Genomic DNA, 25,677 nt, shown 5'->3' on the forward strand with positions numbered 1-25,677 from the left:
GAATCATTAATTGTCATATATATACTTTAGCCACATTAGGCAATTCCGTAATCTTTATTTAAGGAAATAATAAATGACATTAATAATGAATTTATGGTTAGTTTAACAAAAAACTTATTATATAATTAGATGTGCTAACATATTTCTTTAATAATTCTAAGAATCATCGTAGTGATGACACGTGACTACAAAAAGAAGTTGTAATGTTTCACAAATAATATATATGGGATATTTCTGACAATCATTAAAATATCTTATAAGCATAACTTTCATCTTAAAAACAAAACTAGACATTGAAAAACTATGATGCTTCAAAATCAAGAGCATTTAAGTATGCGGCTAGATAATATCTTAAATCATTAGCAAAAAAACAAAAACAATATCTTAAATCTAAATGGATGCTCCCATTACAGGTTGGTGACTGATATACCTGCCACAACTGGAACCGCTTTTGGTGAGTTTATTTAACTCTATATATTCACTAAGCCATACATGCAAATATGCAATTAACCAAGTGTTTGCCATGACGTGGACAGAAAAGAGAGTTTGTATACACTGAAAACAATTTTAAGCGGAAAAGATTAGCCCGTTTCATATATTACATCTGTCCATGCAACCATTCGTAGCAATAACCAAAATATTTGTTTGATGACTATTCGTTAAGGCAATGAGTTGGTGCACTATGAGAACCCATGTCCCACTTCCGGAATTCACCGAGTAGCATTGATGTTATTCTGGCAACTCGGAAGACAAACTGTTTATGCACCTGAGTGGCGCCAACGCTTCAACACTCGTGAGTTCGCTGAGAACTACAATCTCGGTCTACCCGTGGCTGCCGTTTTCTTCAACTGCCAGAGAGAGAATGGCTGGGGAGGAAGAAGAACATAGATATCCATGCCTCCCTCCTCTTAAGTTAATCCATTTGTGTACTGTATAACCTTATTTTTAAGCATCTAGATCAGGTTGTTGGAATAAGAATATGATGATATAACTAAACAGAAGGCAGTGTTTCAAAAAAAAAAAAATCTAAACAGAAGGTGATGCATGCTGACATCTATGTAAGGTATTTTATATGTAATAATTGAGAGAGGGAGGAATGAAAATGAATGTGTTCTACTTGTATGGTGTGAAATGTGACTTTTTATTTCATTCTACAAACTCTATATCAGCGTGGCATCTGGGACAATTCTTAATACTTAACTTTCAGGAAAGAATGACTATAGAAGCTGGCTATGGCATTTGGAAAGGGAAAAGAATAATGCTTTTCCTAAACATAGAAAAAGTTGAAAGAAAATAATTATTCTTTTTGGTGCAAAACATATCCAAACTACTCTTTGCATCAAAATATATAAAGCCACTTTTCTACAAACAATACCAATGTAATTTACTAGGGAAACGCGGGTGGTGACTCAAAACTTGAACAAGTAAATATGAACAAATTCCAACTAATTCATAGTATTTGTTTAAAATTGTTGTGGTGAATTTATTTACCTTTGTCGATTTAATTTTTTTGATGGCATGACATGAATAGCATAACAGGTTTCTTTTTCACCAGTAGAACTAAAGTTGATAATATAGGTGTTATTCCAAAGTACAGATACAAATTAATCACACGTACTTTTATAAATCTTACTTGATTTATAAACCTTTATAAAAAGTTACAAGACAATTATATTTTTTCTTCTCACAACTTAACCGATTGTGGTTTGAGAGGCTTGCCTAAGTAATTTTCTAAGACAGAATTTCGCTCCTACAATGATGTGTGTAGTTTCGTAGGCGTTTATCTTTAGGATACAACTATCGATCTCCGTACAACACACCCGTATCGAGACCTTAACAAACTTTACTTTGAGTTTTCCTTAAGAAACTTGTTATTGGAAAGAAGAAGATTAAATCCAATTGATTCTCACTAATCTTCTCTCTTCTCTCATTTTTCTCTTTCACTTTATATAATGACTCAAGTGGTGCTTTTAATCAACACATACGTTAATTCAAGCGGTGCCTTTTAATATACGCACATGTTGACTCATAACCGACATGTTTTGTCTGAAACGTTGCTTCCTTTAATTAATTAAAGTCCAACAATACCCCATATTTTCTATTCAAACTCAACAATACCCCACATTTGAATAGAAAATAAGTTCAAATATTTCTGAGAAAGTAGAATCAGTATGCATTGTCTTTTGGACTTGAACCTTTCCTAGTAACAACTTATCGGATTTACTTTGTAGGTAATGAACTATAGTCTTGAATTAACCACATTTTATAGTAAACCTAGACAAAGTGAAACACATATCTCATCAGCTCATTTCTAGTTTATACGGTTGTGTTCATTTTGGTCCTGAACATATCCTAACTTCGTGAGAGCTCTAGAGAATTTAGCCAAATCAATTCTCATAGGTGCGACCCGACACCACTCCCATATAGGTAACGTTAGTTAAAGATAGTCCATTCTATCTCTCTTCTACAAAAGATACTAACATTATTAAGAATAAATTATTCAACCCTTAATCATCAATGGATATACATTATTATTTCATAGGAATGAGAAATGTGTAAAACGTCTTGAGTCTTCCTCAACTAGTTTGCCTATTGAACCTAGACCATGGGATATCCAATGTTGCTAGGTTAGGTTTCCATCAACTGATGACTCATTATGTTGGCTTAAGACCCATTCCCCTCGAAATGAAAATAACTTGCTTTTTAGATAGGCCTTTTAGTCAAAGGATCAGCCAAATTATCCTTGATCTAATGTAATGCAATACTATCACCTCATTGGAAAGAAATTGTCATGCATGTCTACGTCTTGACGTGCCATTGTAATTTGTTTTCCCATAATAAGATTGAGTAAGTGAATAACGTACCATTGGACTCTTGTTTCACTCAAATTCGAAGAATTAAAGCAGTCAACGGGAGATTAGGGAACAAGGATCCGTTGCATTTGGTTGTGTTAACCAAAAAATTTATTAGTCACAACGGGAGGGAATGATGTGCCCTTGGGTAGCGCACCGGCAAAACAGACATGCTTAGCTTGATCATGGGAAGCAGTAATGATATATTTTCATTGTTTGACTCATATCTTCCAAACCACAAGGCTTCTACGCATGAAATCACTTGGAGAATGTGCTCAACTCAATTACAGAGCTCTTCGAACAAGAATCAGATCAAATGGAGTTCAGATGAAGGAGTTATGCAATTTACAAATCAGGAAATCTTCAGTTCTCGCGAATTCAACTGGTTCGGATGAACCTGGACATGTAGCCGAAGGGTCACCTTGACCATTCTTCATCCATTTTCGTGCCTTTGATTCATTTATGATTTTCTAGTCAAAGATTTCATTTTATATGTATTTTTTTCATACAATTTCCTTTATTCTCTTTGACTACAAAGTAGTATAAATATGTAAACTCTTATATGAATAAAATCAGTCTAAGTTTGAGTTTATTTTTGTTTTCTTCTTTTCTTTGAGTGAGAGAGAGAGTTCTTTAGCTAGTTCATTAGTGTGAACCGGCTTGTTGATAAGGTGGTCAGCCAATTCGTCTTTCTGTGTTGTTTGGTGGTTAGCCAACGAACTACATTCTTTCTTAGGTGGTTAGTCTTAGATCGTGGGTATATCAAGAGTCATTCCGCATCTCTTGACGATCCTTTCAATCCATCTCAGTTCTAGAAGTGTCATTTGCCTTCTCGGATCATATCCAACACTCAGCTAAAGTGATCCTTCAATTTAGGGCGAATCAGTACCGACCAAAAAAGGAAATCTCTTTTGCAGCGACTGGTGTATTTTCCGTGATCATAACTATTATGTTGAACCATTGCCGTTGTCGCTGACGTTTATTAAACGAACATGCCTAATATGAACATTTGCTGGTGACATTATGTCTATATGTACATCTACATTTGTCCCTAAAACGTATAGGATAAACCAATGGGACGGGAAGCATGAACATTTCATAGTGTATATACCTTTAACGGGTTTGGCGCCTTTGAGAATGTTTACACCGGCGTACTTGTAGGCTTTGCAGAAGACCACACCTCGCACGGCCACTAGTGTCCTGTTGAACTTAGGAGGTGAAACCGGTGGGAGAACCGGAGGCTTGATCGGAGCTATGGCAGGTGGGAGAGTTGGTACCTTGGTCGGAGCTTTGGCTGGTGGAAGAGTTGGTATCTTGATAGGAGCTTTGGCCGGTGGGAGAGTGGGCAATGGTGTTATTAGTTTCATTGGAGGTTGAGCTGTAGTGCTGAAAACAGAGGAAATGAAGTAGCAAAGTGCTATGAGAGTTAGCAAAACTGTAGCGACCATGTTCCGAAGATCGCTGTTAGGATGATCTGAGGACTGACTGGTCGGACTGTGAGAACGTACTGAATGGATTGGATGATGCTAGAAAGAGCTGATCAGAGTTGAGGGACTTTCCGTGGGTGGACGGGAGAACTTGGATCGGCGCCTGATTAGTAGCGACTAGAACAGAACCATGTACCCGATTAAAGCTAGGAACGGATCTGTTTTTGAGCCAGACAAAGCTCCATCAGTCGGTCTTACGCTCGGGTTATTGGACAGGCCGTTCGGTTTGTGGAACTCAGGATGTTCGGACAACTCGATTAAAATCCAGGCAAAGTGAAATTTTCGGACAGCGATGGTCGGATCCGGACAAGTGTTGTTGGATTCAGACAAGACGGTTGAACTGGTCGGCTGGACAGCGACTGTCGGAAATCAGACAAAATGGTTAAGACTGTTGACTGAGCTGGAATGAGCTATTACAGTAGAAACGGTCCGATTCGGACAAGGCGGTTAGAGTTGTCGAATGGATCAGTCAGCTCTAGCTCGAGTTTCGCCTAAGTAAAACTGGCGGGAACAGTTAAAGTCCGAAAAGAGGAAAAACTCGCGCTGAAACGCCTTGGAGCGCGGGGTGGCGGTTACGGATTAAGAGCCGCCTGTAAAATAAGCGGAAACGGTTAACTTGGTAGTTTCTCGGGCCTAAACCGTCCAACTGCCCATTTTAATCGTCTCCTTTGTCTTATTCCGCCATTTTCTGTACGGAAACGGGAAGAAAGAACCAGAGAGAAACTCAGAGAGAGAAAAGTCTGATTAAGAGAGAGCTTTCGCTATTTGGCTGGATTGATCAAGTCCGAGTCAAGAACGATCATCTGTGGGGTGAATCCGACTGTCTGAACGTTCGAAGATCCGATGGAAACCGCTTGATAGATATAAGACGAGTTTAACATGTAATAGCCTATAGCAAACTGACTTGTTAACTCGAACCTCAAATTATCTATTCAAATCATATTATGTTTTACTTGACTGTCTGAAAAAGAACTAACACTCTGAAATAATTCTAAGTAAGGAAAAATATGAAAACGGCCCAAGTCTGATCGAAGAAGTCGAGCCAGACTCGTACTAATGTTACGAAAAAATGGGTCGGTCCTTTCAAAAACAATCTTACCAATGAAACCCCTCTTTATCAAGATACTCTTAAGTTCAGTGAGCTTATTTTTCGTGCACTATGAGAGAAAATGATAGATTAATGTAAGAGATAAAAGCGTACATTAAGAAGGGAAACAACTACCCACACCCTTCTTTTGTCTTTACATGTTGTTTTCTTCGATCCTTTCATGGCATAATTTCAAACTGTTTATCTTTTATCTAATTTTTGGTTAGCTAATTTTTTTTCTATATTTACTCTCTCTTTCTCTCATTCTTTATTCTTAATCGTTCTATCTCTTCATCATTTTTCTGGCTGTTGATTGCATCAACAAAAGTCCATATTTTTTGCCCGCACGGGACCGAACACTAGTAATATATTACAAGGCCTATGTGGTTCCAATCCATCATCATTCATCAAACAAAAGATATGCTTTCCCTCTTGTATAACCGCTGTACCCTTCATAAAGGATGAAGGGATGTGTAGTGAAATTCCAACACGTTTTTTCGGTATTATATTCTCTTGATGAATTAACTTTGATGAATGATGATGGATTGGAACCACATAGGCCTTGTGGTTCTGAACCGATCCGAACATTGGTATTCTGTTCGGTTAGGAGCTCTGATATAGTTGGTAAATTTATAAAGACAATTTGGTCAGTATGGTTATTGGTTAGTTTGGTTTTCTAGTCAAAAAGTTCTAACCAAAATGATACTGATTCAATTTAAACCACATCAGAATCATATCAAATTTTTAAACGGTAAAAACAAAATTACCTGAATTTTTAACCATATTAAACTAAAATTTAATACAAATGGCTATGAAAAATAAAATGATGTGTAGATGAAGATGAAGCTACAAAAGTTTAATGCTATTCTTGAAAAAAAATTATAACGTTCAGGATTGTTTGACCCAAAAACGATGTTTATGCTGGTGATGTTTGTTGGAATCATACAATAAAGAATCTAAGGATAAGGGTTAGATTCTTGAGGTTTAGAAGAAATCTTCATAGAATCAAATGAGAAAAAGAACATTCAAAAGACTTTATTGGTCAAAGATTGCATTACAAGAATGATTTCTATTGTAAAGTGAATAAAAAAAAGTGTAAAATCTTTATAAGATGTGTTCTAGGTCTAAATGGAAAAGAGAGGATATTTTCTAAGAAGTAGGTAGCTCCTCATTTATAGAAAAATGTGTCTAGGGTTTACTAACAAAATGGGCATAATTCATTGTCTTAATGGGCTTTGACGGAGGATGTAAATTCCCCCCCAACTGTAAGCCCCCCCCCCCAAGTTCGTAGAGAGAGATGAAACCGATCTCTGCGAATTTTACGAATAGGGTTTATGAGACAATGAACTAGGCACATACCCATGTCGCAGACGATTGTCATGAATGGGCCGTCATGGTTAGGTTGCCGTAGATGAAGTGTCATAGATGGACCGTCTCGGGCGAGCTGTCATCGACATACTTCTGATTCCGATCAAACTTCTTACTCCGGGATGGTTGCGCGAACAATCTTTGAGGACATTGTTCTGAACCACCGGAGCAAGTTGCCATGAATGAAGCGTCAATCGACAAACTGCCAACGACAAGTCAGCCATAGACATCATCATGAACGTACCGCCATGAACAAACCATCACAATCAAATCGCCACGGCTGGACGTGTCTTCGCGGTATCACGTCATGCTCGAGACTTGCGAGCAATCCGAGTGACTGCAAGAGAGCGATCCGAGCCGATTAACTGCGAGAGAGCGATCCGTGACGAGTAGCCGCAAGAGAGCGATCTGTGACGAGTAACCGCAAGAGAACGAGTCGAGCGACTGCGAGAGAACGAGTCGAGCGACTGCGAGAGAACGAGTCGAGCGACTGCGAGAGAACGAGTCGAGCGACTGCGAGAGAACGAGTCGAGCGACTGCGAGAGAACGAGTCGAGCGACTGCGAGAGAACGAGTCGAGCGACTGCGAGAGAACGAGTCGAGCGACTGCGAGAGAACGAGTCGAGCGACTGCGAGAGAACGAGTCGAGCGACTGCGAGAGAACGAGTCGAGCGACTGCGAGAGAACGAGTCGAGCGACTGCGAGAGAACGAGTCGAGCGACTGCGAGAGAACGAGTCGAGCGAGTGCGAGAGATCGATCCGAGCGACTGCGAGAGATCGATCCGAGCGACTGCGAGAGATCGATCCGAGCGACTGCGAGAGATCGATCCGAGCGACTGCGAGAGATCGATCCGAGCGACTGCGAGAGATCGATCCGAGCGACTGCGAGAGATCGATCCGAGCGACTGCGAGAGATCGATCCGAGCGACTGCGAGAGATCGATCCGAGCGACTGCGAGAGATCGATCCGAGCGACTGCGAGAGATCGATCCGAGCGACTGCGAGAGATCGATCCGAGCGACTGCGAGAGATCGATCCGAGCGACTGCGAGAGATCGATCCGAGCGACTGCGAGAGATCGATCCGAGCGACTGCGAGAGATCGATCCGAGCGACTGCGAGAGATCGATCCGAGCGACTGCGAGAGATCGATCCGAGCGACTGCGAGAGATCGATCCGAGCGACTGCGAGAGATCGATCCGAGCGACTGCGAGAGATCGATCCGAGCGACTGCGAGAGAACGATCTGCGCCGAGTAACTGCGAGAGAGCTATCCATGACGAGTAACCGCAAGAGAGCGATCCATGCCGAGTAACTGCAAGAGAGCGAGTCGAGCGACCGCGAGAGATCGATCCGAGCGACTGCGAGAGAACGATCTGCGCTGAGCAACTGCGAGAGAGCTATCCATGACGAGTAATCGCAAGAGAGCGATCTGCGCCGAGTAACTGCAAGAGACAGATCTGGATTCTTCCAAGTTTGATATGCTTTGAAGATAGTTCTCCTTGGACCCTCTCCTTCTAGCGCCAACTGTTTGACCCAAAAACGGTGTTTATGCTGGTGATGTTTGTTTGAATCATGCAATAAAGAATCTAAGGATAAATGTTAGATTCTTGAGTTTTAGGAGAAATCTTCATAGAATCAAATGAGAAAAATAACATCCAAAAGACTTCATTGATCAAAGATTGCATTACAAAAATGATTTCTAGTGTAAGGTGAATCAAAAAATGTATAAAATCCTTATAGGATGTATTCTAGGTCTAAATGGAAAATAGAGAATTCTTTATAAGAAAGAGATAGCTCTTTATTTATAGAAAAAATGTGTCTAGGGTTTTCTAATAAAATGAACCTAAATCATTGTTTTAATGGACCTTGAGAGAGGATGTAAATCCACCCCCAACAGGGACTTTCGATACATATACTCTCAAATAGTTAGGGGGTGTCATACTTTGTTTTGTAAGAAACAAGCATCAACTTTATATCAGGAAGGTCACTGCACTAAACAGAAACATTAGTTACATTAAAACATGTCTTGCTCCAAAGGTCTTTAACTGAATGTGAGGCTGTTTTAGAAAAGACGGAGGGACATTTTGAGTTTGTTCTGTTTCCATTTCGGAAGTGCATAGAACTTTGGTTTTGTCATTTCGAATCTTTCTTCGAACTCTTTCTCTGTTAAGTACGCCTGGAAGACAAAAAAATAATAATAATAATAATCTTGGAAGTTCATGTGTTATCCCATATATAATACTAGATCTAAGTTGACATATGTGATTGCAGGATTACCTCTCTTCTTGTTGCATCTATATTTGTCACTGGCTCCGGAGAATCAACTCTAAGCTGTTCGTATGAATATGCAAGTGACTCTAGACTAAGATCGACTTTGATTCCTCCCAGTGGATTCTCTTTAGATATGTCTGAATTCGAGCTCGTCGATCCTGCATCGAAAAATAATGTTTTGATGTGAGATTTAAAGCATCAAATAGCTTAGAGGCAATTACAACATTGAGGAATCAATGGAAGATTTGTTGGTATAATCATCAAGAAGTTTATGTTGTTACTATAGTTATATATTCTGCTACCTTACGAGTTATATGAGCAAGAAGGTCAAAGAAAAGGTTGAAATATGAAACCTTACCATTGTTTGTATCCACTGAAAGAGATTCTGAGAAAAGCTTTTTGACAAGTGGAGTAGAGTCACTGTTGCTTTCTCTGCCTTGTGAATAGCTTGGAAACTTTTCGCTGGAGCAAGATGATACTCCTCGCTCTGATCCATTTGACCGACTTCGCGAACCACGTGATGCGTTCTCCTTTGAGTCTGATCTCCACGGGCTTCCACTAGATCTCTGAAAAAACAAATGTTGCAGCCACTTAGAAACACGTTGATCATTTCTTATATTTGGTTAGTTTATGATCATTTATCTATTAAAACATCAGTAGTCTTTTTCACATTTACTTTTGTTTTTCACAAACTAAATTCTTTCAACCGTGACTTACCTTAGTGACTGGCTCCTTCCCTTTCAGTCTAGCAAGCTTCCTTTCAAATGAATTACCATGCATCTGCAATGTTCCCATGCATATTAATTATTAGTGCAAGTTCAGTAGACTAGTATCAAAAGCGCTTATGTTTGAGGAGGGAGGTAGGTCCCTTACGTTTGCCTTTTCAGGAACCCAATCAAAGAAACGGGTGAAAAATGGTGGCTCGTGGCCTTCTGTGACAATATATACAGGACTTCTCACTGGTAATAAACCTTCCTCCAGAATGTCCATTTCTAGAAATTTCTGCAAATATCACAAGTACAACAAACTAAGAAACACTAAAAACAGGAACATGAGTTTTTTGCTTCCTAAATCTTATATATGTTGTTGGATTAGTCTAATTATTAAGTCATGTTTACACCCTTGTCCAAAAAAAAATCATACATGTTATGTTCTGATCTCATTCATACTAAAATATCAGCCTAACCAAAAAAAAAACAGAGGAAACTAACCAGACCAAGAGTAAGAGCTTGTTGCTTCGACTTTATGTTTGAGTTTAGTCCAATCCAGACATACACTTCAGTTTGGCAGTCCAGCAGTAATACATCTTCAGTAGTTAAGTCGTCTTGCACAAAATTGTATACTTCTTTCGCCTAAAAATCATGCAATCAGATGAGAGAGTATTCCAAGCTGATTTTATACTCACTTAATTAATACACACGTGAATCGTACCTTGAGTACATCTGAAGAGAAGAGCAAAACGAGACCACTCTTACGTTAGGCATAAAATACAAGTGCGTATAGCTGAACCATGTAACTAAACAATAATATATATATAATAATAAGATGAAAACAACACAAATAAATGCAGAGAGATGTTTACCATTTACCTGAATTACAGGAACATGTAAATAAATGTGGTTCTTCTATTTGTTTTCTCATTTCCTTTTCTTTTGGGTACTCTGTTTTCCCACCAAGCAAATCCCAGAATGTGTCTGGTTCACTTCCTTCCCTTGTGGACATGGGTTGCCTAGACGGCTGCAGATGGAAACCAAGAAACATATTTGTTACTAGCAACCTGAAAGAAAAAAATAACTAACTCTTAATAAGCCCGAAGGCATGTTTGTATGTTAATGTTACTTACATCAAGGAAATATAGCATTCTGTCAAGAACATCATGGTCAGACTCTGAGGTAAGTTTCCCAATCCAAGTGAAGACAGAAGCTTCATTTTGTAAAATGTAACAGTAGGATGAGTTCAAGGAGGTTGCTGCCTGCATGCAGTTGAACCAAAGACATAAATTATACTACCAAAAGGTATTTTATGACAAAGCAGAATCGCAGAAAGGACAAGAGAACCCACTAGGTCAACTTGAATTGCTTGCATGCTCCTTGAGCTTGTCCCTTGAACACGGAAAAGAGAAGCCTTGCTTTCACCTTCGTTTGCATTCTCCACTAGAAACGTTGTTTTGTACCGTTTACTCAAACCACCCTGGAAAAGTATCAAACAAGTAGAGTCGCATACTAAAATACAAAATGTTCAAGAAAGTATTGCAAACTGACCTTGAAAACAACTAGCGACTGGAACATTGAATAAAAGCGAGCAGGTTCGTTGCCCTGGTGTATATGACACTGGAATATGGAGAATGTCAAATGTAACAACAAATCAGTTAGTTCGAACCAAAAAAAGAGAAAAATAAAAAATGTTAAATTATTTTTGCAATATGATTAGGAACTAACCATTACAGATTCACCCTTGGTTGAAGAAACAATGGCACTAGCATTAGATATGGCATCAGCTCTATCTTCCTGCAATGAAGTGAAGTAAAAAAAAAAAAAAAAATCAGAACCAAGGTCATTGAGGAACAACTCACAAATGATTGTTGAAAAGAAACAAAACTCAAAGGCTACATACAGCCTGCGTACCTCCATGCTTTCACAACCTATCCATACATATAATAGATATTCGTTTCTTTCATTGTAAGTATATTTATACTGCACAATGTAGCAATCGCCGCTAAACAGCTTTGCCTTGTCATGAATGGAGAGAAGCGAGACATCACAACCATCTACACGCCAAACCTGGAACCAGTTTAAAATCCAAATTGATCAGGTACATTTATGAAAGTTTGGTCAAAAATATATTAGATATGAAGTGTACCTTCAGAGCGTCTCGGCAGTTTGTATAAAGAGGTTCATCTTCTTCATCAGAAAACTCCTCCACATCATATCCCTTCCGTTTAAACATTGCTGCATAAAAAGTTTTTAAGTTAGTTATTTCCCATCTATAGAAACCATATCAATAATAATAATATGAAACACAGACCTGCCACTTTTTCTCGACCTTCATTGTAAAGGCTAGACTCTGCTGTCTGAGGCCACTCATCAAAAAAAGATCTGAATCTAGCATTCTCTAGTCCTTCCGTTAAAAGTACTAGACTTGTGCTGGTCGAGCGTCCCTCCTTTCGTAGAAACTCCTAAACATTTACATTTTATGCTTCTGTATCAATCAACTTATATACTACTACCAAGAATGACTTACTTCTGAGGAAGAAATGGATGTCTTCCTTTCAGTGAGCGATGTGTTTCTTCCCATCCAAACGAATACTTCGCTGTCACAGTCCAGCATGTAGCATTTGTCCTTTCCAAGCATATCTTTGTTCAAAGAACTTGTTTCAGTTGGATGTAGATTCCCCCGAGTATCTATCCTGTTTGTTCATATGATGGTCTCTTTTAAAAACATTCTTTTAAACAAATAAATTAAACAAAAATCTTTACCATAACAGTTTTGCACATGTGGTTGGAGTCTGTTCTTGGTTTGTAGAAGATGAACACTTTGGAATGGGAGCATAACCACCAAAGAAAGTCCAGAACTCACCAGCATCTGCATCACCTAAAAACTTCCCATCCTCTACAAGAAACTAAAATGATTAATTGTTTTTTTTTTCCAGTACTTTTATTGAGTTTGCTTAAGAGGAGGGAAAAAAAATCTAACCGATAGTGGCGACCTGACACCTTCCTGCATGCTTGTTATCCTTTATGTATTCGACAACCTCCAAGGCTTTAGCCTTCTCCTGAGTGCTTGAGTTGCAACCGGCAAAGAGGAACACTTTTGATGCGGTATCGAGAACGAACACATCGTCATGGTTCAGTGATGACCGTAGAAAAGGCACCTTGTGTACATCAAAATCAATCAACCATTAATGAATAGCTTGAAGCCTAAACATGTCAAGCCTCATCATATACCTCTTTAACACGAACAGCATGGTCTCCTTTGCACATTAGTAAGGTGACAGGGTATGTCTCTTCGGCCAAACCATTTTGTGGTGAATACTTCCCTTCAAGGGGTATGATACAAGGTTTGAAGTATGAGAGGAACTTCTCAGTCTCTTGACCTTGAACTTCACGGTACTGAACCGTACAACATCCAAGTGCTGCATCTAACTCTAGTGCTTTGTCAGATGCCAAAACTGAGTCCACCTTCATATTTTTTTAAAAAAAATAGGTAAACAATCTTTAGTTATACCATATACATTAAAACAGTTGTCAAGAAGATGAAGAAGCAAAAACCTCAGTTGCATCATGTCCTAGCCAATAGTGAATGTCATACTGAGGAGATCCGATCTTCCGCAAAGCCGTCTATACATCACACACAGAAACTAAGTATTATTTAGCACACCACTTGAAATTTCAAATCTAAGTCAGAGATGCATCTTACGCTGAGAAGAAGGTAAGCATTTCCAGAGTGGAATCTTCCGAAAGAAGACTTGGGGATCGATATAAGCTGATTATTGAAGATGCACCAAACCTCCAGGCCACTAAAAAAGGGTACAAGCATAAGAGGAAAGAGACAAACTATCTTCTTCTCGTAGATCGCATTAAAAAGAAAAGAAGCGTACCCTTTAGTTCCAACACCTTGAAATGCAGAATCAATGTCTTTGCTTAGCCTAAACATTTTGTTATCTCATCTTCCTACAAGGCTACAACACTGTAACGCTTAATTAATCTGAAAAATCATAAAACCAAAGAAAAGAAGAAGAGTAAACATCAATCACACAACAGAACAACAACAGTGTTGTTCTAACCAACGCCGTTACATTTATATTTACGTTTTCTTTTTTTCTTGTTCCTGCATATGCACGCAAACCTACTCTAACAACACAATTTATCTCTTAGTTTCCCAATTTCTAAAGAAAATCTCATATAACGCCGAAGAAGATCTCTTACAAGAATGATGTGAATCGAAACGTAAATAGCATTAAAAACATAGAACTGACACTAATTACTAGCAATTAATAGAGAAACTGGAGATGATTGTTTAGATTTTTGAATACTTACAGAGATGAGATGAGGGCAGAAAGGATAGGAGAAGAAAACAAGAGATTTCAAAAGCTGAAGAGGAAGCAGCGGCCAAACAAACAGATGAGTAAATAATTATAATGCCTTTTTTTATCTCTGCTGCATGCCACTTTGTGGGGGCCCCACCACAAGGTTTCATTTCAAAGTAGACATAAAAACGCGCCTTTTTGGTTGGATTTCTTTGTATTATTATTTTAATTTTGCAACCCATATATGTATAATTGTATATATATATATTTTTTTTTTTTCTTTCTATAGATACTGAAATTTAATATATGGAGTATATCTTAATTGGCTGGAACATATAAATTTACAAAAAAAAAAATTGTTGCCTTATATTTGTTATTTTTCATAATATCCATAATTTCAGTGAAAGAAAACAAATTCATAACTAATTTAAGAGAAATTATTGACTTTTGTCAGCATTTTGTTCTCTTTTGTTTTTGAACAACTGCATTTTGTGTTCTCATTAGTAATAGATTACAGAATAAAATCTATAAATTAAGTGTAATATTCACCAAAATACTAATTATTAGTATTATTTTAACTTTTAGAAACTCAAGGAAAGTCTTCATTATCATCCAAAAGTTACTTTCAGTATAAACTCTTTGAATTATTTCAAAAAAAAGGGAAGATGGAAACAATGATTTTCACTTTTTATACTTGATCCAAACCTTTCGCTGGTGGAAAGTAAGATCTCAGGACACTGTATCTAATGATCTACTCAAATTGTCTTTTGTATAACTCTAGTGTAAACCTTTTAAACATAAACGTATGAAAAAATAGAGACAGCAGCCAACCAACAAACCATACTTCAAAATCCAAAGATGGATGGAGGAACATACCAAGAGGATCCCTCCAGGATCCAATAGATGAAGACTAGTTTGATGATGGCGACACACAACGAGCACTCATTGGCTGATGATGGTTCTTAACATTCCCAAATGCTGTGATATATATATATATATATCCTGGGATTCAACAAACTGTCAAAGGTCCAAAATGATTAGAAAAATGACAGTTCTGGTAACTAATGGTACAGAGAGGAAGTCCATATATCATTACAGTCTACAGTGATGATCATATGATATGATTGCAATACAAAATTTTGACAATAAAAACAATCTGAAACTTTCACCAGAAATCGTTACAAGAACACTGCCCATTTCTGAAATGGTGAAACCGATACCGATCCCTCACTATGATCTCTCTATCATAGAGCTGAGATATCATCTTAGCAACTGAGTGACAATCTCCACACACCCTTAGATTCTTAATCACCCTAATCGCCTTAGGAGCCTCCGTTGATATCAGTCCATAACAAATCGCCAACTTCTCACTGTGCAGATTCAGAGACTGCTCCTTCATCTCTTCTTCATCAATAATCTGCAAGACCTGAGACATCTCTGGCTCATAGCCATTCGCTTTCAACCTCTCCATAACCTCGTTTAACTTCCCGTACACCTTCTCACACATTGGGTGCTCGTTGTCTCCCGAGAGAAACTCGTGGAGCGTCCCATCTATCTCAATCGAGCTGCATCCTGGCTCTTTTTTAAGTCCGGTGACTCTCATGTGCTTCCTCAGCTCAGAAACGCTTTCCCATTTCCCGGACTTAGCGTATATGTTTGATAACAACACGTGTGCGCCGTCATTCCTAGGTTCGAGCTCAAGCAAACGTGTACAAGCCATTTCAGCGAGACTCAGATTGGCGTGGATCTTACAAGCTCCTAGAAGCGCTCCCCAGACAGACGCACTTGGAGGAATCGGCATCGCTTCAATGAACTTCACAGCTTTTTCTAGATAACCCGAGCGACCAAGAACGTCAACTATACAAGCGTAATGCTTTTCCTGAGGGACAATACCATAACTCGATTCCATTTCTTTAAATAATAACTCAGCCTCATCTACCAAACCACTATGACTACAAGCACAGAAGACATTGGTGAAAGTCACACCGTTAGGCTTCACATTAGCTTCCTGCATTTTATAAAACATATCCAAGGCTTCGTTTCCACATCCGTGCATCGCTAAGCCACCAATCATCGCGCTCCACACAAACACATCTCTCCTCTCTACGGAACTGAACACCTCACGCGCCTTTTCAAGATCTCCGCATTTAGAGTACATATGAATCAACGCACTCGTAACGTAAAAATTCAACCTAATGCCGTGCTTTTTGATGTATCTATGGATCCATCTACCCAACTCCAGTGCCCCTACCTGCGCACAAGCCGATAAAGTACTCACCAGCGTGATCTGATTCAGCTTTATGTTCTTCTGAAGCTGCAGCTCATGGAACACTAGAAGCGCCTCGTTAGGCTTACCGTTCTGCTCATAAGCAGATATAAGAGCATTCCAAGCAACTATATCCTTCTTAGGCATAGAGTTAAGAACCTCTCTAGCCGCTTCGTAGTCTTCCAAAATCGCATACCCATCAAGCATTGTCGTCCACGTGACGTTATCCCTCTCCTCCATGCCATCAAACAGCCGTTTCGCGTCCTCTATGCTTCCACACTTTGTATACATATCAAGCATCGCGTTAGCCAACGTCAAGTTCACGTTCGCTCTGTTTTCTTCTATGTAAGAACAAACCCTCCTCCCGAACTCAAGATTCCGCGTCTTTGCACAAGCGGACAAGACGCCAACCATCGTGACGTGACTCGCCTTAACGTCCTCCGACTCCATCTTCTTGAAAAGCTCCAAGGCCTTATCTGGAGAGCCCTTCTGCACAAACCCTGTAATCATCGAGTTCCAAGAAACCACGTCCTTTTCTTGAATCGTGGTAAACACTTTACAAGCAGAATCCAAATCCCCGCAGGAGAAGTAACAATGTATCAAAGAATTGGCCACGAAGACGTCGCATCCGACGGCTGATTTAACAGCCATCCCGTGAAGGGATTGGCCCAGAGATAAAGAAGAAACTTCTGCGGCCGCTTTGATGAGGAAAGGGAAAGTGTACTTGTTCGGACCGAACTGGCCGTCCGAAACCATGTCCAAGAAGACCGAGATGCTTCGGAGAGGGTCTGGTCCCGAAGCGTAAGCGCGGATGAGTGTGTTCCAGGTGAAGGAGTTTGGCTGGGGAATTTGATCGAACACCTTGCAGGCGTAATCGAGACTCGCGAAGTGGGAGAGGGCGGAGATGGCGAATAGCTTGCTGGCTGAGTAAGGGTCGTTGAAGAGACCAGTACGGACCATTTGGGCGTGGATTTGTTTTAGTTGTCGGAGATTTGAACATCGGTCGATCAGGGATAGAGTGTGGCGGGAGCGGTCGTTATTGGTCATTGGTTGACTGGGATTGGAGAAGGTCGGGTGACGTGGCAGTGAGAGAGGTTGTGCTGTGGAGAAGCTAGCCATTACTCCGTCTCCCTTGGTACTTTTTTTGGGTACAAATTATAAGCTGAATCAGGCCTGCAACTCTGGTTAACCGAATCCAACTTAACCGGTATTTTGGTTAACGGTTAATCAAAGAAGAAGGTTATACCGTATTTTCCCAAGACAAATGGTTCAGTTTGGTTCTTGGTTCTTGGTTCTTGGTTCATTTCAGTTTTAGGTATCAAGACCAATAGTAACAATTTTTTTGTTTAAGTTCGGTTTAATTATCCTTTAATAAATCGTTTCATTTTGATAATTTCATAAAATATGGATAATTCAGTTATGTTTCAAAGGTTTAGTTAAATTTGGATATTGGTACAAATACAAATATTTTGCAGAGCTATGAAATGGTAACATGTTGAAGAAAATGGGCTTTGAAGTAATCTAGTTACACCTATGGATGGATCGTGGGTGTGTTATTAGAACAAAAAAGTTGAAGTTGAGCAAAAATAAATAAGAAAAATAACATCAAGTCTAGGATGAAGACTGGTTTCATATTTATCGAATAAAGTCTAAACAAGAATGATAAAAATAAAAGAATGAAGTGAAATTTTAGTCACAAAAATCTTATATGTTAAAACTATATTTCAACGATTTTTATACAAACAATAGATGAACGTAAGCTTAATCAAACCACATTTTCTTCTTCAACTTGGTCATTAAACAAACCGTAGTTGTGTATCTTGGTTTTGTTGGAGGCAACTAGCTAGGTAACAACTTTTGAGAACTTAATTAGCCTGAGTGACAGAAAATGACACTAACACTATTCTCATGGTGGTAAAGAGAACCGTAGGCCTTCTATGCAACTAATGCAACATCAACAAACAAAAAGCGTTTTAAAAGACAAAAACTATGCTAAAAGTGAATGCATAGGTTTACAAGTAGCTAAAAACACAAGACAAACACATACAAGTTGGAAGCCGCTTGTCTCATGACTCATTCATCGAAGAGTAGCCTAAAGAGTTTGAAATCAAAGAGACAGATACATAATAAGCTTAATCATCTACAAGAAACATGACATACCTTCAAGAAATGACATATACTAACAAAACATAACCTGATTCATTCCCTTCAAAGGGTAGCAGCAATAGCATACACGAATTTGTAAGACTTTGGTACTGTAAGCACAGCATCGAACCACTCTACCTTTCCCCAAACCCCATCACCGCTGCCCGTTTCCAACGAGATCTCTGCACACCAAATCGTCTTCTCCCTAAACCCACCACGTGCAGGCACACACGTATCCCAAAACACCACCAACTTACCACCACTTTCAACCAGATAAACATTGCTATAGCGGGTAAACTTAGGCAGTCCTTCCAAACCTTTAACTTTCCTCCAAACATCTGGTTTCCTCCAAACATCTGGTTCGGTATCACGGTTCCACCTAGAGGTGTCAACTGGGCGAGCTGACCATGGGCTAGCCCAGTCCAAGTCATTTTAGGCGGACTATGGACGTGCCCAATTAATAAATGGTCCAATTGGACAATGGGTGTCCATGGGCTTCCTAAAACATAATTTCATGAGTTTAACAAAAGAAAACATACCTTTACAATTTAACCAAAAAAAAACAGTTTTATCGTTAAAATAAAAAATTAACGATTTTGACGGAAAACGTAATTTCACTATTTTGACGGAAAAATGTATTTCATAAATTTGGCGGGAAAATGCAATTTTTCGGTTTTGGCGAGAGACATAATTTCTTAGTTTTAGCGGGAAAACGCAATTTCTCGGTTTCGGCGGGAAAACACAATTTCTCGGATTTTAGCGGGAAAACAAATTTCTCGGTTTTAGCGGGAAAACGCAATTTCTCGGTTTTGGCAAGAAAACGCAATTTCCCAGTTTTGGCGGGAAAATGCAATTTCTCGGTTTTAAACACAATTTTTGGTTTTGGCGGGAAAACACAATTTTTAGGTTCTTGCGGGAAAACGCAATTTCTCAGTTTTGGCGGAAAAACGTAATATCTCGGTTTTGGCAGGAAAACGCAATTTCTCGGTTTTAGCGGGAAAACACAATTTCTCGGTTTTGGCGGGAAAACGCAATTTCTCGGTTTTATCGGGAAAACGTAATTTTCCGTTTTGGCGGAAAACGCAATTTCTCGGTTTTGGCGGGAAAACGCAATTTCTCGGTTTTATTGGGAAAACACAATTTTCGGTTTTGGCGGAAAAAATGAAATTTCTCGATTTTGAGAGGAAAACATAGTTTTATAGTTTTGACAAGAAAAAAAAATTCTTTTATAATTTTGGAATGTAAACATAATTTCAAAATTTAAGAAATAAAATCTAAACTAATAATTAAAAAATAATTATAAATATTATTAGGTGTCCATGGACATGCCCATTTGGACATGGTCTCTATTGGTCTTGGACATTTGTTTGGACTATTGTCCAATATGGACCATCTATTACTACCCAAAACTAAAATGGTCCAACTAGTCATGCCCAACTGGTAATTTACACCAAACTAGCTTATGGTCTAACTGGTCATGCCCAACTGGTAACTTCCACCAAACTAGCTTCCCACTGGACGATGCATCATAGCGATAAAATGTATTCTCTATCAAACAAAGAGTATAAGATCCTACCAAGTGCAATGTATAATCCTTTAGCCTTACAACCACAGGCGACCTACGAGACGCCACTACATCATTGTTCTTGTAAGCCCTTCCTTGTAAATCTCTGAGTCTGAATATCTTCTCCTCGGGAGGCACGGGGTTCCAAATTTGTGTCTTTACGTTAAACACTTCCACACATTTCAGAGAATCTGGGTTCTCGGAGCCTCCTGGTAAATACATCATTCCACCGCACTCTGGTAAGGAGTGAGCAAACCTCAGGCTTGGAGTTTCGACCCACGCATGCGTTCGACAGTCGAGGAAGAAGACGTTAGAAGAGCAGGGGCCATCGCTGATGGCGTAGAGCCTATGACCAATCCGAACTTGACCCAAAACATACCCACTCGAAGTCTCCTTTTTCTTTTTCTTCTTATTGTTAAGCGCTTTGTCGGGTTTCCGATAGAGAGTGAACCAGCGGAGGTTAGGGTCATTGGGGAACTGCAAGCACACATAGAGACAGTTCTCGGTGCGGTTTAAGAGAGATCGGGTCTGGTAAAGCTCCGGTGAAGAAGTGAGCGAACGAAAGATCTTGGAGACGAGTGAGAGAATGGGGTAGTGCGATCTTGAGACGCGGGCTAAGCAACCCAATACTAGCTCTTTTGGAAGTGGCAGATTTGTCGTAGGTTCTATCGCCGGCTTCTTCGAAGGTGGCTCTTGACCGGAATCGATGGCTGTCGACGACATTTCAAAAGGATTAGGGTTTTGGCTCCTTTCTCCCTCTCTCTGCACTGCAAAGACTCTACAAGTACTTTGGGCCCGTAAGGTATACGCGCTGAATTTGCTGGGCTTTGTTTAAATGGGATATACGCGCAAGCGCGGAGCCGGATAAGTTATTGATCGTTGTGTAGTTTTGTGTACGGGATTTTGTCGTTTATTTTTTTCCACTTTTGTTTTTCCGTGTTGTATATAATGGTGATGAACATAACATTTGGAAGTCACACAGTTTGATTAAGTTGATATAAGAATGACCGGCGAATTCATATGCATTATTTTCGTAATGATTTGATCGACCATTAGCTTTATTAGCGCTTTCATGTTCAAAAGATAAAGTTTATGAAGTTGTTTAGTATTTACTTAAGTAGTTGTTAGTATATAAAACAAATAGTGTAAGGAACAAAATATAAAATTTGAATTCAAAAAATTAAACAATTTATTGAACAATAAATTAAATTATTTTCTTATTTTACCTAAATTAATTTCAAAATATAGAATTGTAATAAACTATTTTTTAAAAAAAATTAATAACTCTAGAAAAATTTATAAAATTATACGGTTGCAAAATTATTTATTTTTAGAGTTTTACTCGACTTTGTTAAAAATAGTTTATGGTGGACAAAAAAATGTCAGAAATAGGTAAACCAAAAAAATACACCACTGACAAATCTTGTATGAGTTAGAACCCGTCGACGTTTCATTAATAATCCAAAATAGAAATAAAATCTCCGAACAGAGAAAACACGCAAGGGAAAAAATATCCAAAGTTTATGATAGAAAACAAAGATAATAGCAGTTTTTAAAAATGCATCGAAAAGACGTTGACGGGCTGATATGAATATTATAGATATTTCCAATCACTCACGGCAGCGCTTGCGGTTGTTCTGAGCGTCTGAAATCTCTGGAGGATCTGCTGCAGCACATTCCTCATCGACCTTGTCTCCCAAAACAGACGCGCCCGATGATGCTGCCAATCCTACGTCACCTTCACTGCTTGGAAGAATGTTCTCACTGTGCTCCTGAAATACATGAACATGATGACAAGTAAAATTAGACAACCTTGCCATGGTTCTCTATGATGGTATAGATAGATGATTGCTATTAATTGCTTCCATCAATTTGAGAGCTCTCCATGTTTTGTGCTGGATCTTGGCAAGTAGCTATGAATACATCAAACACTATGTTGCTGGCATGAGATTTGAATCCACCTAGAGAGCCTGCAACAACATAGACGGTGAGATTCTTGAGTATATTGAGCTCCACCAAGCCAGACACACTCGTTTTCAACACCTTGTTCCCTATCTCTCTTCTAATTACTGATGCAGTTCACCGCAGAAGGTTTGTTAATGTCGGAGAAGAAGTTATTTGACCAATAAATTTCAACTTTTTAAGTCTCAAGATGACACTAAGCTAAAATGCATTGTTTTAAAATCAAACCAATAACATACAAAAGGAACTCACCAGAGATTCCGATCACATCCATGTCAGGGGAATCATCACTGAGGAACTCAATAACATTATGCACACCTTTGGTTACCATGTCCATCCCCATTGCACCACACCGGTGTTACAACCGAACCATACATAGCCATTTTTTCCCTGCCAATGTACAATGAACAGTTTGTAGCCTCGTAAATCTAATTGACATGCATCCACAAAAACATTATTTCATCAGCAAAAGTTTCAATCTTGAGTCAAACCATACCACAAACATAAAAAAATTTACATCTTGGTGGTACATGTTGAAAATGACAGCCGACGTTTCGAAGTGATCTGGATTCTCCTAGGAAGGCTTAAGTTCCATAGCACGTTGGCACGACAAAAACCGGACAATAGGCGCTCTATTTGTACCGTCCTTCAGCTCCGCCTGAGACGTACCCAGCCTTGCAGCCTCTGTTAGTCCTAGCAACCAAATAACTTTCCGTTATAGCCAACAACAACCGATTAAGCAACAACAACATTGGAGGCTGACATCTTCGAATGTTGGCTAAAAGCTGCGACAGTTCAATTTAGGAGTAATTTAATAAGAGATGTGGGTCTCAAGGTTTGTTTGAGGAATTATATATACTGAGACAGATCGTTTCAGAGGTGAAACAGTATCATAACTGATCGTTGGATATAGAGAGGTGAAGATGAAAAATTTCAGATTTTTTTTTTTGATAAGCTAAAAGGGTAACGCTTCGGTTTATCGGTGGAGACAAAGTACTATAAAAATCTTAGATACATACAAAAGAGATTTAGCCCACTTATAAGTTTTATTGGGCCAGAATGCGGATTTTACTAAATAGGTTTCGATGATCAAAGTTACACGTGAGTATTGAAACATTACAGTTATGTGTGGGATCCACTATAAGAAATCATTAATAAATATATATTAGTTTCGGATATCAATGTACAAAGTATCATTTAGTTTAGTGGTATAAATTTTGGTGTTTATATCACAGTAATCCGGGTTCGAGCCACAGATTTGATATTTTTTCACACTTTTTAAAAGTGGAGCCCACTTACCTGCTGACGTGTCGCATCAAGAGTGATGAAAATGACTCATTATAATGTAGATTTTTTTTGGGGGGAGGGGGGGGGGCAATTGTGCCCGTACGACTGTATAAATTAATTTTGGAGTATGATATATTAATGTGACACAGTAGGTGGACAGCATGCATTGACACAATTTGTAAATTGTATAAATATATCTATAACGTATAGTTGCATATAAGAGTAATTCAAGTTATTGATACGTTATATAAATACATAATACATTATGTATGACAAATGTTAAGAAATTAAATTCAAGACTATAGGATTTGATAGTAAGAGAACATTCCAATAAATTGTGATAAAGAGAGTACAAAAATAAATAAAAAAGGGATAGTGAATAGTATTGTACTAGGATATGACATGCGCTTTGCGCAGTGTGAATTTATATGAAAATTATTTAAGAAATATCGTATAAAAAAATAAAATTGATATTCTTGATCGGATTAATATTTTTGGCCCTTAAACAATTTTTTTAAAAAATATTTGTTAATACATAATTTGTTTACTGATGAGTTGATCCCATTTTTATAAATATTTTAGGTCAAAAAATCACTTATCGCATAAGAACCTAACGTTTAGACCGAAGAATCTCATGTCTATTATTTGGTTACAATGAAATTATGTCAGCTCAGCTTTATATCATGATTTAGCAATTTAAAAGTTAATTATGGTTACGAGACACGTGACAATTCTATCTATCTTCAATATTTTTCTCATTATTGTGTCGTTTTTTTCATTTTGGTTATTGATCGATATAAATATTGCCTGAAATTTAGAAAATGTTTAAGATTTAAAATTAGTAAAGAGATACATATTTAGGTTAAGATATGCGCCTTGTGCAGAAGAAATATTTTATATTTATTATTTATTTTATGTTTTTCTGCATATTATGAAATAATAAAATAATAATTATATATTAAATAACTAAGAAATCAGTTACAATTATATTATAAATTTGACGTGCACATATAAATCAAACGACCGCTCTTGTTTATTCGCAATCATTTTAGGGTAAATAAATCAAAACAATCAATCTTATCTATCGTATATGATATATAATTAAATTTAAATGATATTAACGTAGATATATAGTATATTTTTAATATGGATATTTATTAAATGAGGTTTCTACTCATATGATTTTATGATTATTTGCATATTTGTGTAACAAAATTTTACACCAACGCTTTTTTTTAATGTGGAATGTTTAGTGGTTTCAATAATTTATAATCATTTAAAAAAAATGAAGATTTCAAAATTAAAATATTAACTTTTCAATATATGTTCAACGCATATATCAAAATATAAGTATGTATTTTTATATGATGTATAGTTTAATTTAAACAATATGAAACATATATATATATTAACATAAACACCTATTAAAATAAAATTATTTATTCATATGATTTTATAATCATTGTATCTTATTATAGAAAAAAATTTAAACCTTGATCACCAAAGTTTATGTGAGACTTTTAACAGCTTTAGGAATTTATACTCGTTTTGAAAAATTCAAAATACAACATATACAAAAAAATCTAAATTTTTATTATATGATTAATTTAATTGTATAATATATTTTAATAATAAATAATTGAACAAAAATGATAGAAAGTATACAAATTGTTAGCAAATCTTTATTATTGAAAATCATTAATTGTCATATGTGCACACATTAGATAATTTCGTAGGTTTTATTTAAGAAATGAATATATAATAATTTCAATTTGATAAATGAATAGTTCATAATGAACATACTATATAATATAACATTCCCTAACAATTTAATTTTGGACTAACAAAATTCTCAATTGATTCTCAAGCCGCCACGTAAGCAAAATTAGTATTCTAATTACGTGACAACTCAGCAGGGCACTTTTTTAATTAATACAAACAACATGTTATAGCTTTTTAATTGTTTCTCTATATATACAGGGGATGTGTTTAACAGAGTTTTTTCTTTGTATTTTATATATATCGTTATATATTTCACTTCTTACTTTATTTATTTGCTTATTTTTGCATTTTATAATCTTTAAAATAAATATGTAAGTTATTAAATATTATATTTTCTATATTTTAACGTCCATCTTAATATATTTTAACACATATACAAAAAAAAATATTTATAGACGGCAAAAACGTGTAAAAAGAATATGGACGAAAGAAATACGGACAAATAGCATAAAACATATTATAAAATCTAAAAGGTGTGAAATGTGTAGACGAAAGATTTTGTTGAATGTAAAAATGTGGATGGAGGGTTGTGTACATGTGAATTGTGTAGAGCTCAGATTAGAGATGCATTAGCGTTTAAAA

The 25,677-nt window shown here is 37.5% G+C and overlaps 5 protein-coding genes across 7 annotated transcripts in view; 1 reads left to right on the forward strand and 4 right to left on the reverse strand.

Moving 5' to 3' along the window:
- LOC106341063 (protein FLOWERING LOCUS T-like) overlaps positions 1–918 on the forward strand; it is a 2,918-nt gene extending 2,000 nt beyond the window's left edge. Inside the window, exons 3-4 of the mRNA XM_013779880.1 lie at positions 414–454; positions 665–918. Of these exons, the coding sequence (XP_013635334.1) occupies positions 414–454; positions 665–888 (265 nt within the window). The 3' untranslated portion in view covers positions 889–918. The remainder of the gene's footprint in view (positions 1–413; positions 455–664) is intronic.
- A 2,881-nt stretch (positions 919–3,799) lies between these two features.
- LOC106338187 (non-classical arabinogalactan protein 30-like) lies at positions 3,800–4,300 on the reverse strand. The gene is made up of 2 exons (XM_013777221.1): positions 3,964–4,300; positions 3,800–3,903 (listed from the first exon to the last, which is right to left on the reverse strand). The coding sequence occupies exons 1-2, from the start codon at positions 4,298–4,300 to the stop codon at positions 3,800–3,802; spliced, it is 441 nt and encodes a 146-aa protein (XP_013632675.1).
- A 4,285-nt stretch (positions 4,301–8,585) lies between these two features.
- LOC106342978 (villin-1) lies at positions 8,586–14,181 on the reverse strand. 3 transcript variants are annotated; one of them, XM_013782064.1, is made up of 23 exons: positions 14,100–14,181; positions 13,661–13,767; positions 13,480–13,579; positions 13,332–13,400; positions 13,008–13,241; positions 12,757–12,934; positions 12,540–12,672; positions 12,304–12,469; positions 12,088–12,238; positions 11,923–12,011; positions 11,688–11,843; positions 11,502–11,570; positions 11,325–11,393; positions 11,125–11,253; positions 10,907–11,035; positions 10,653–10,800; positions 10,495–10,505; positions 10,275–10,415; positions 9,937–10,065; positions 9,781–9,843; positions 9,422–9,629; positions 9,070–9,221; positions 8,586–8,968 (listed from the first exon to the last, which is right to left on the reverse strand). In XM_013782064.1, the coding sequence occupies exons 2-23, from the start codon at positions 13,714–13,716 to the stop codon at positions 8,855–8,857; spliced, it is 2,694 nt and encodes an 897-aa protein (XP_013637518.1). In that variant the 5' UTR covers positions 13,717–13,767; positions 14,100–14,181; the 3' UTR covers positions 8,586–8,854. The 3 variants fall into 3 exon arrangements, with proteins under 3 accessions (XP_013637518.1, XP_013637519.1, XP_013637517.1); XM_013782065.1 differs by having other exon boundaries at positions 13,661–13,749; positions 14,100–14,180; XM_013782063.1 differs by having other exon boundaries at positions 13,661–13,741; positions 14,100–14,172.
- Positions 14,182–15,056: 875 nt separating this feature from the next.
- LOC106342980 (pentatricopeptide repeat-containing protein At2g29760, chloroplastic) lies at positions 15,057–17,516 on the reverse strand. Its single transcript, XM_013782067.1, has one exon. It carries the CDS (start codon positions 17,472–17,474, stop codon positions 15,255–15,257), a length of 2,220 nt encoding a protein of 739 aa, XP_013637521.1. The 5' UTR covers positions 17,475–17,516; the 3' UTR covers positions 15,057–15,254.
- Positions 17,517–18,279: 763 nt separating this feature from the next.
- On the reverse strand, positions 18,280–20,953 carry LOC106341179 (F-box/kelch-repeat protein At5g48980-like). Its single transcript, XM_013779992.1, has 2 exons — positions 20,000–20,953; positions 18,280–18,879 (listed from the first exon to the last, which is right to left on the reverse strand). Exons 1-2 carry the CDS (start codon positions 20,785–20,787, stop codon positions 18,564–18,566), a joined length of 1,104 nt encoding a protein of 367 aa, XP_013635446.1. The 5' UTR covers positions 20,788–20,953; the 3' UTR covers positions 18,280–18,563.
- Between the last annotated feature and the right edge of the window lie 4,724 nt (positions 20,954–25,677).

The sequence above is a fragment of the Brassica oleracea genome, chromosome C4, assembly GCF_000695525.1.
Source record: "Brassica oleracea var. oleracea cultivar TO1000 chromosome C4, BOL, whole genome shotgun sequence".
NCBI lineage: Eukaryota > Viridiplantae > Streptophyta > Magnoliopsida > Brassicales > Brassicaceae > Brassica > Brassica oleracea.

Bases quoted from the DNA above. Each gene is read 5' to 3' on its own strand.
- LOC106338187 (XM_013777221.1), bottom strand. From the start codon at position 4,300: ATGGTCGCTACAGTTTTGCTAACTCTCATAGCACTTTGCTACTTCATT. The intron at 3,904-3,963 runs GTATATACACTA...TATACGTTTTAG, and splicing joins AGGCGCCAAACCCGTTAAAG to GGACAAATGTAGATGTACAT.
- LOC106342978 (XM_013782064.1), bottom strand. From the start codon at position 13,716: ATGTTTAGGCTAAGCAAAGACATTGATTCTGCATTTCAAGGTGTTGGA. The intron at 11,571-11,687 runs GTACGCAGGCTG...ACTTCATTGCAG, and splicing joins TAGGTTGTGAAAGCATGGAG to GAAGATAGAGCTGATGCCAT. The intron at 9,222-9,421 runs GTAAGGTTTCAT...TTTTCGATGCAG, and splicing joins TTCAGTGGATACAAACAATG to GATCGACGAGCTCGAATTCA.
- LOC106342980 (XM_013782067.1), bottom strand. From the start codon at position 17,474: ATGGCTAGCTTCTCCACAGCACAACCTCTCTCACTGCCACGTCACCCG.
- LOC106341179 (XM_013779992.1), bottom strand. From the start codon at position 20,787: ATGTCGTCGACAGCCATCGATTCCGGTCAAGAGCCACCTTCGAAGAAG. The intron at 18,880-19,999 runs GTGGAAGTTACC...TGACACCTCTAG, and splicing joins TCCAGTGGGAAGCTAGTTTG to GTGGAACCGTGATACCGAAC.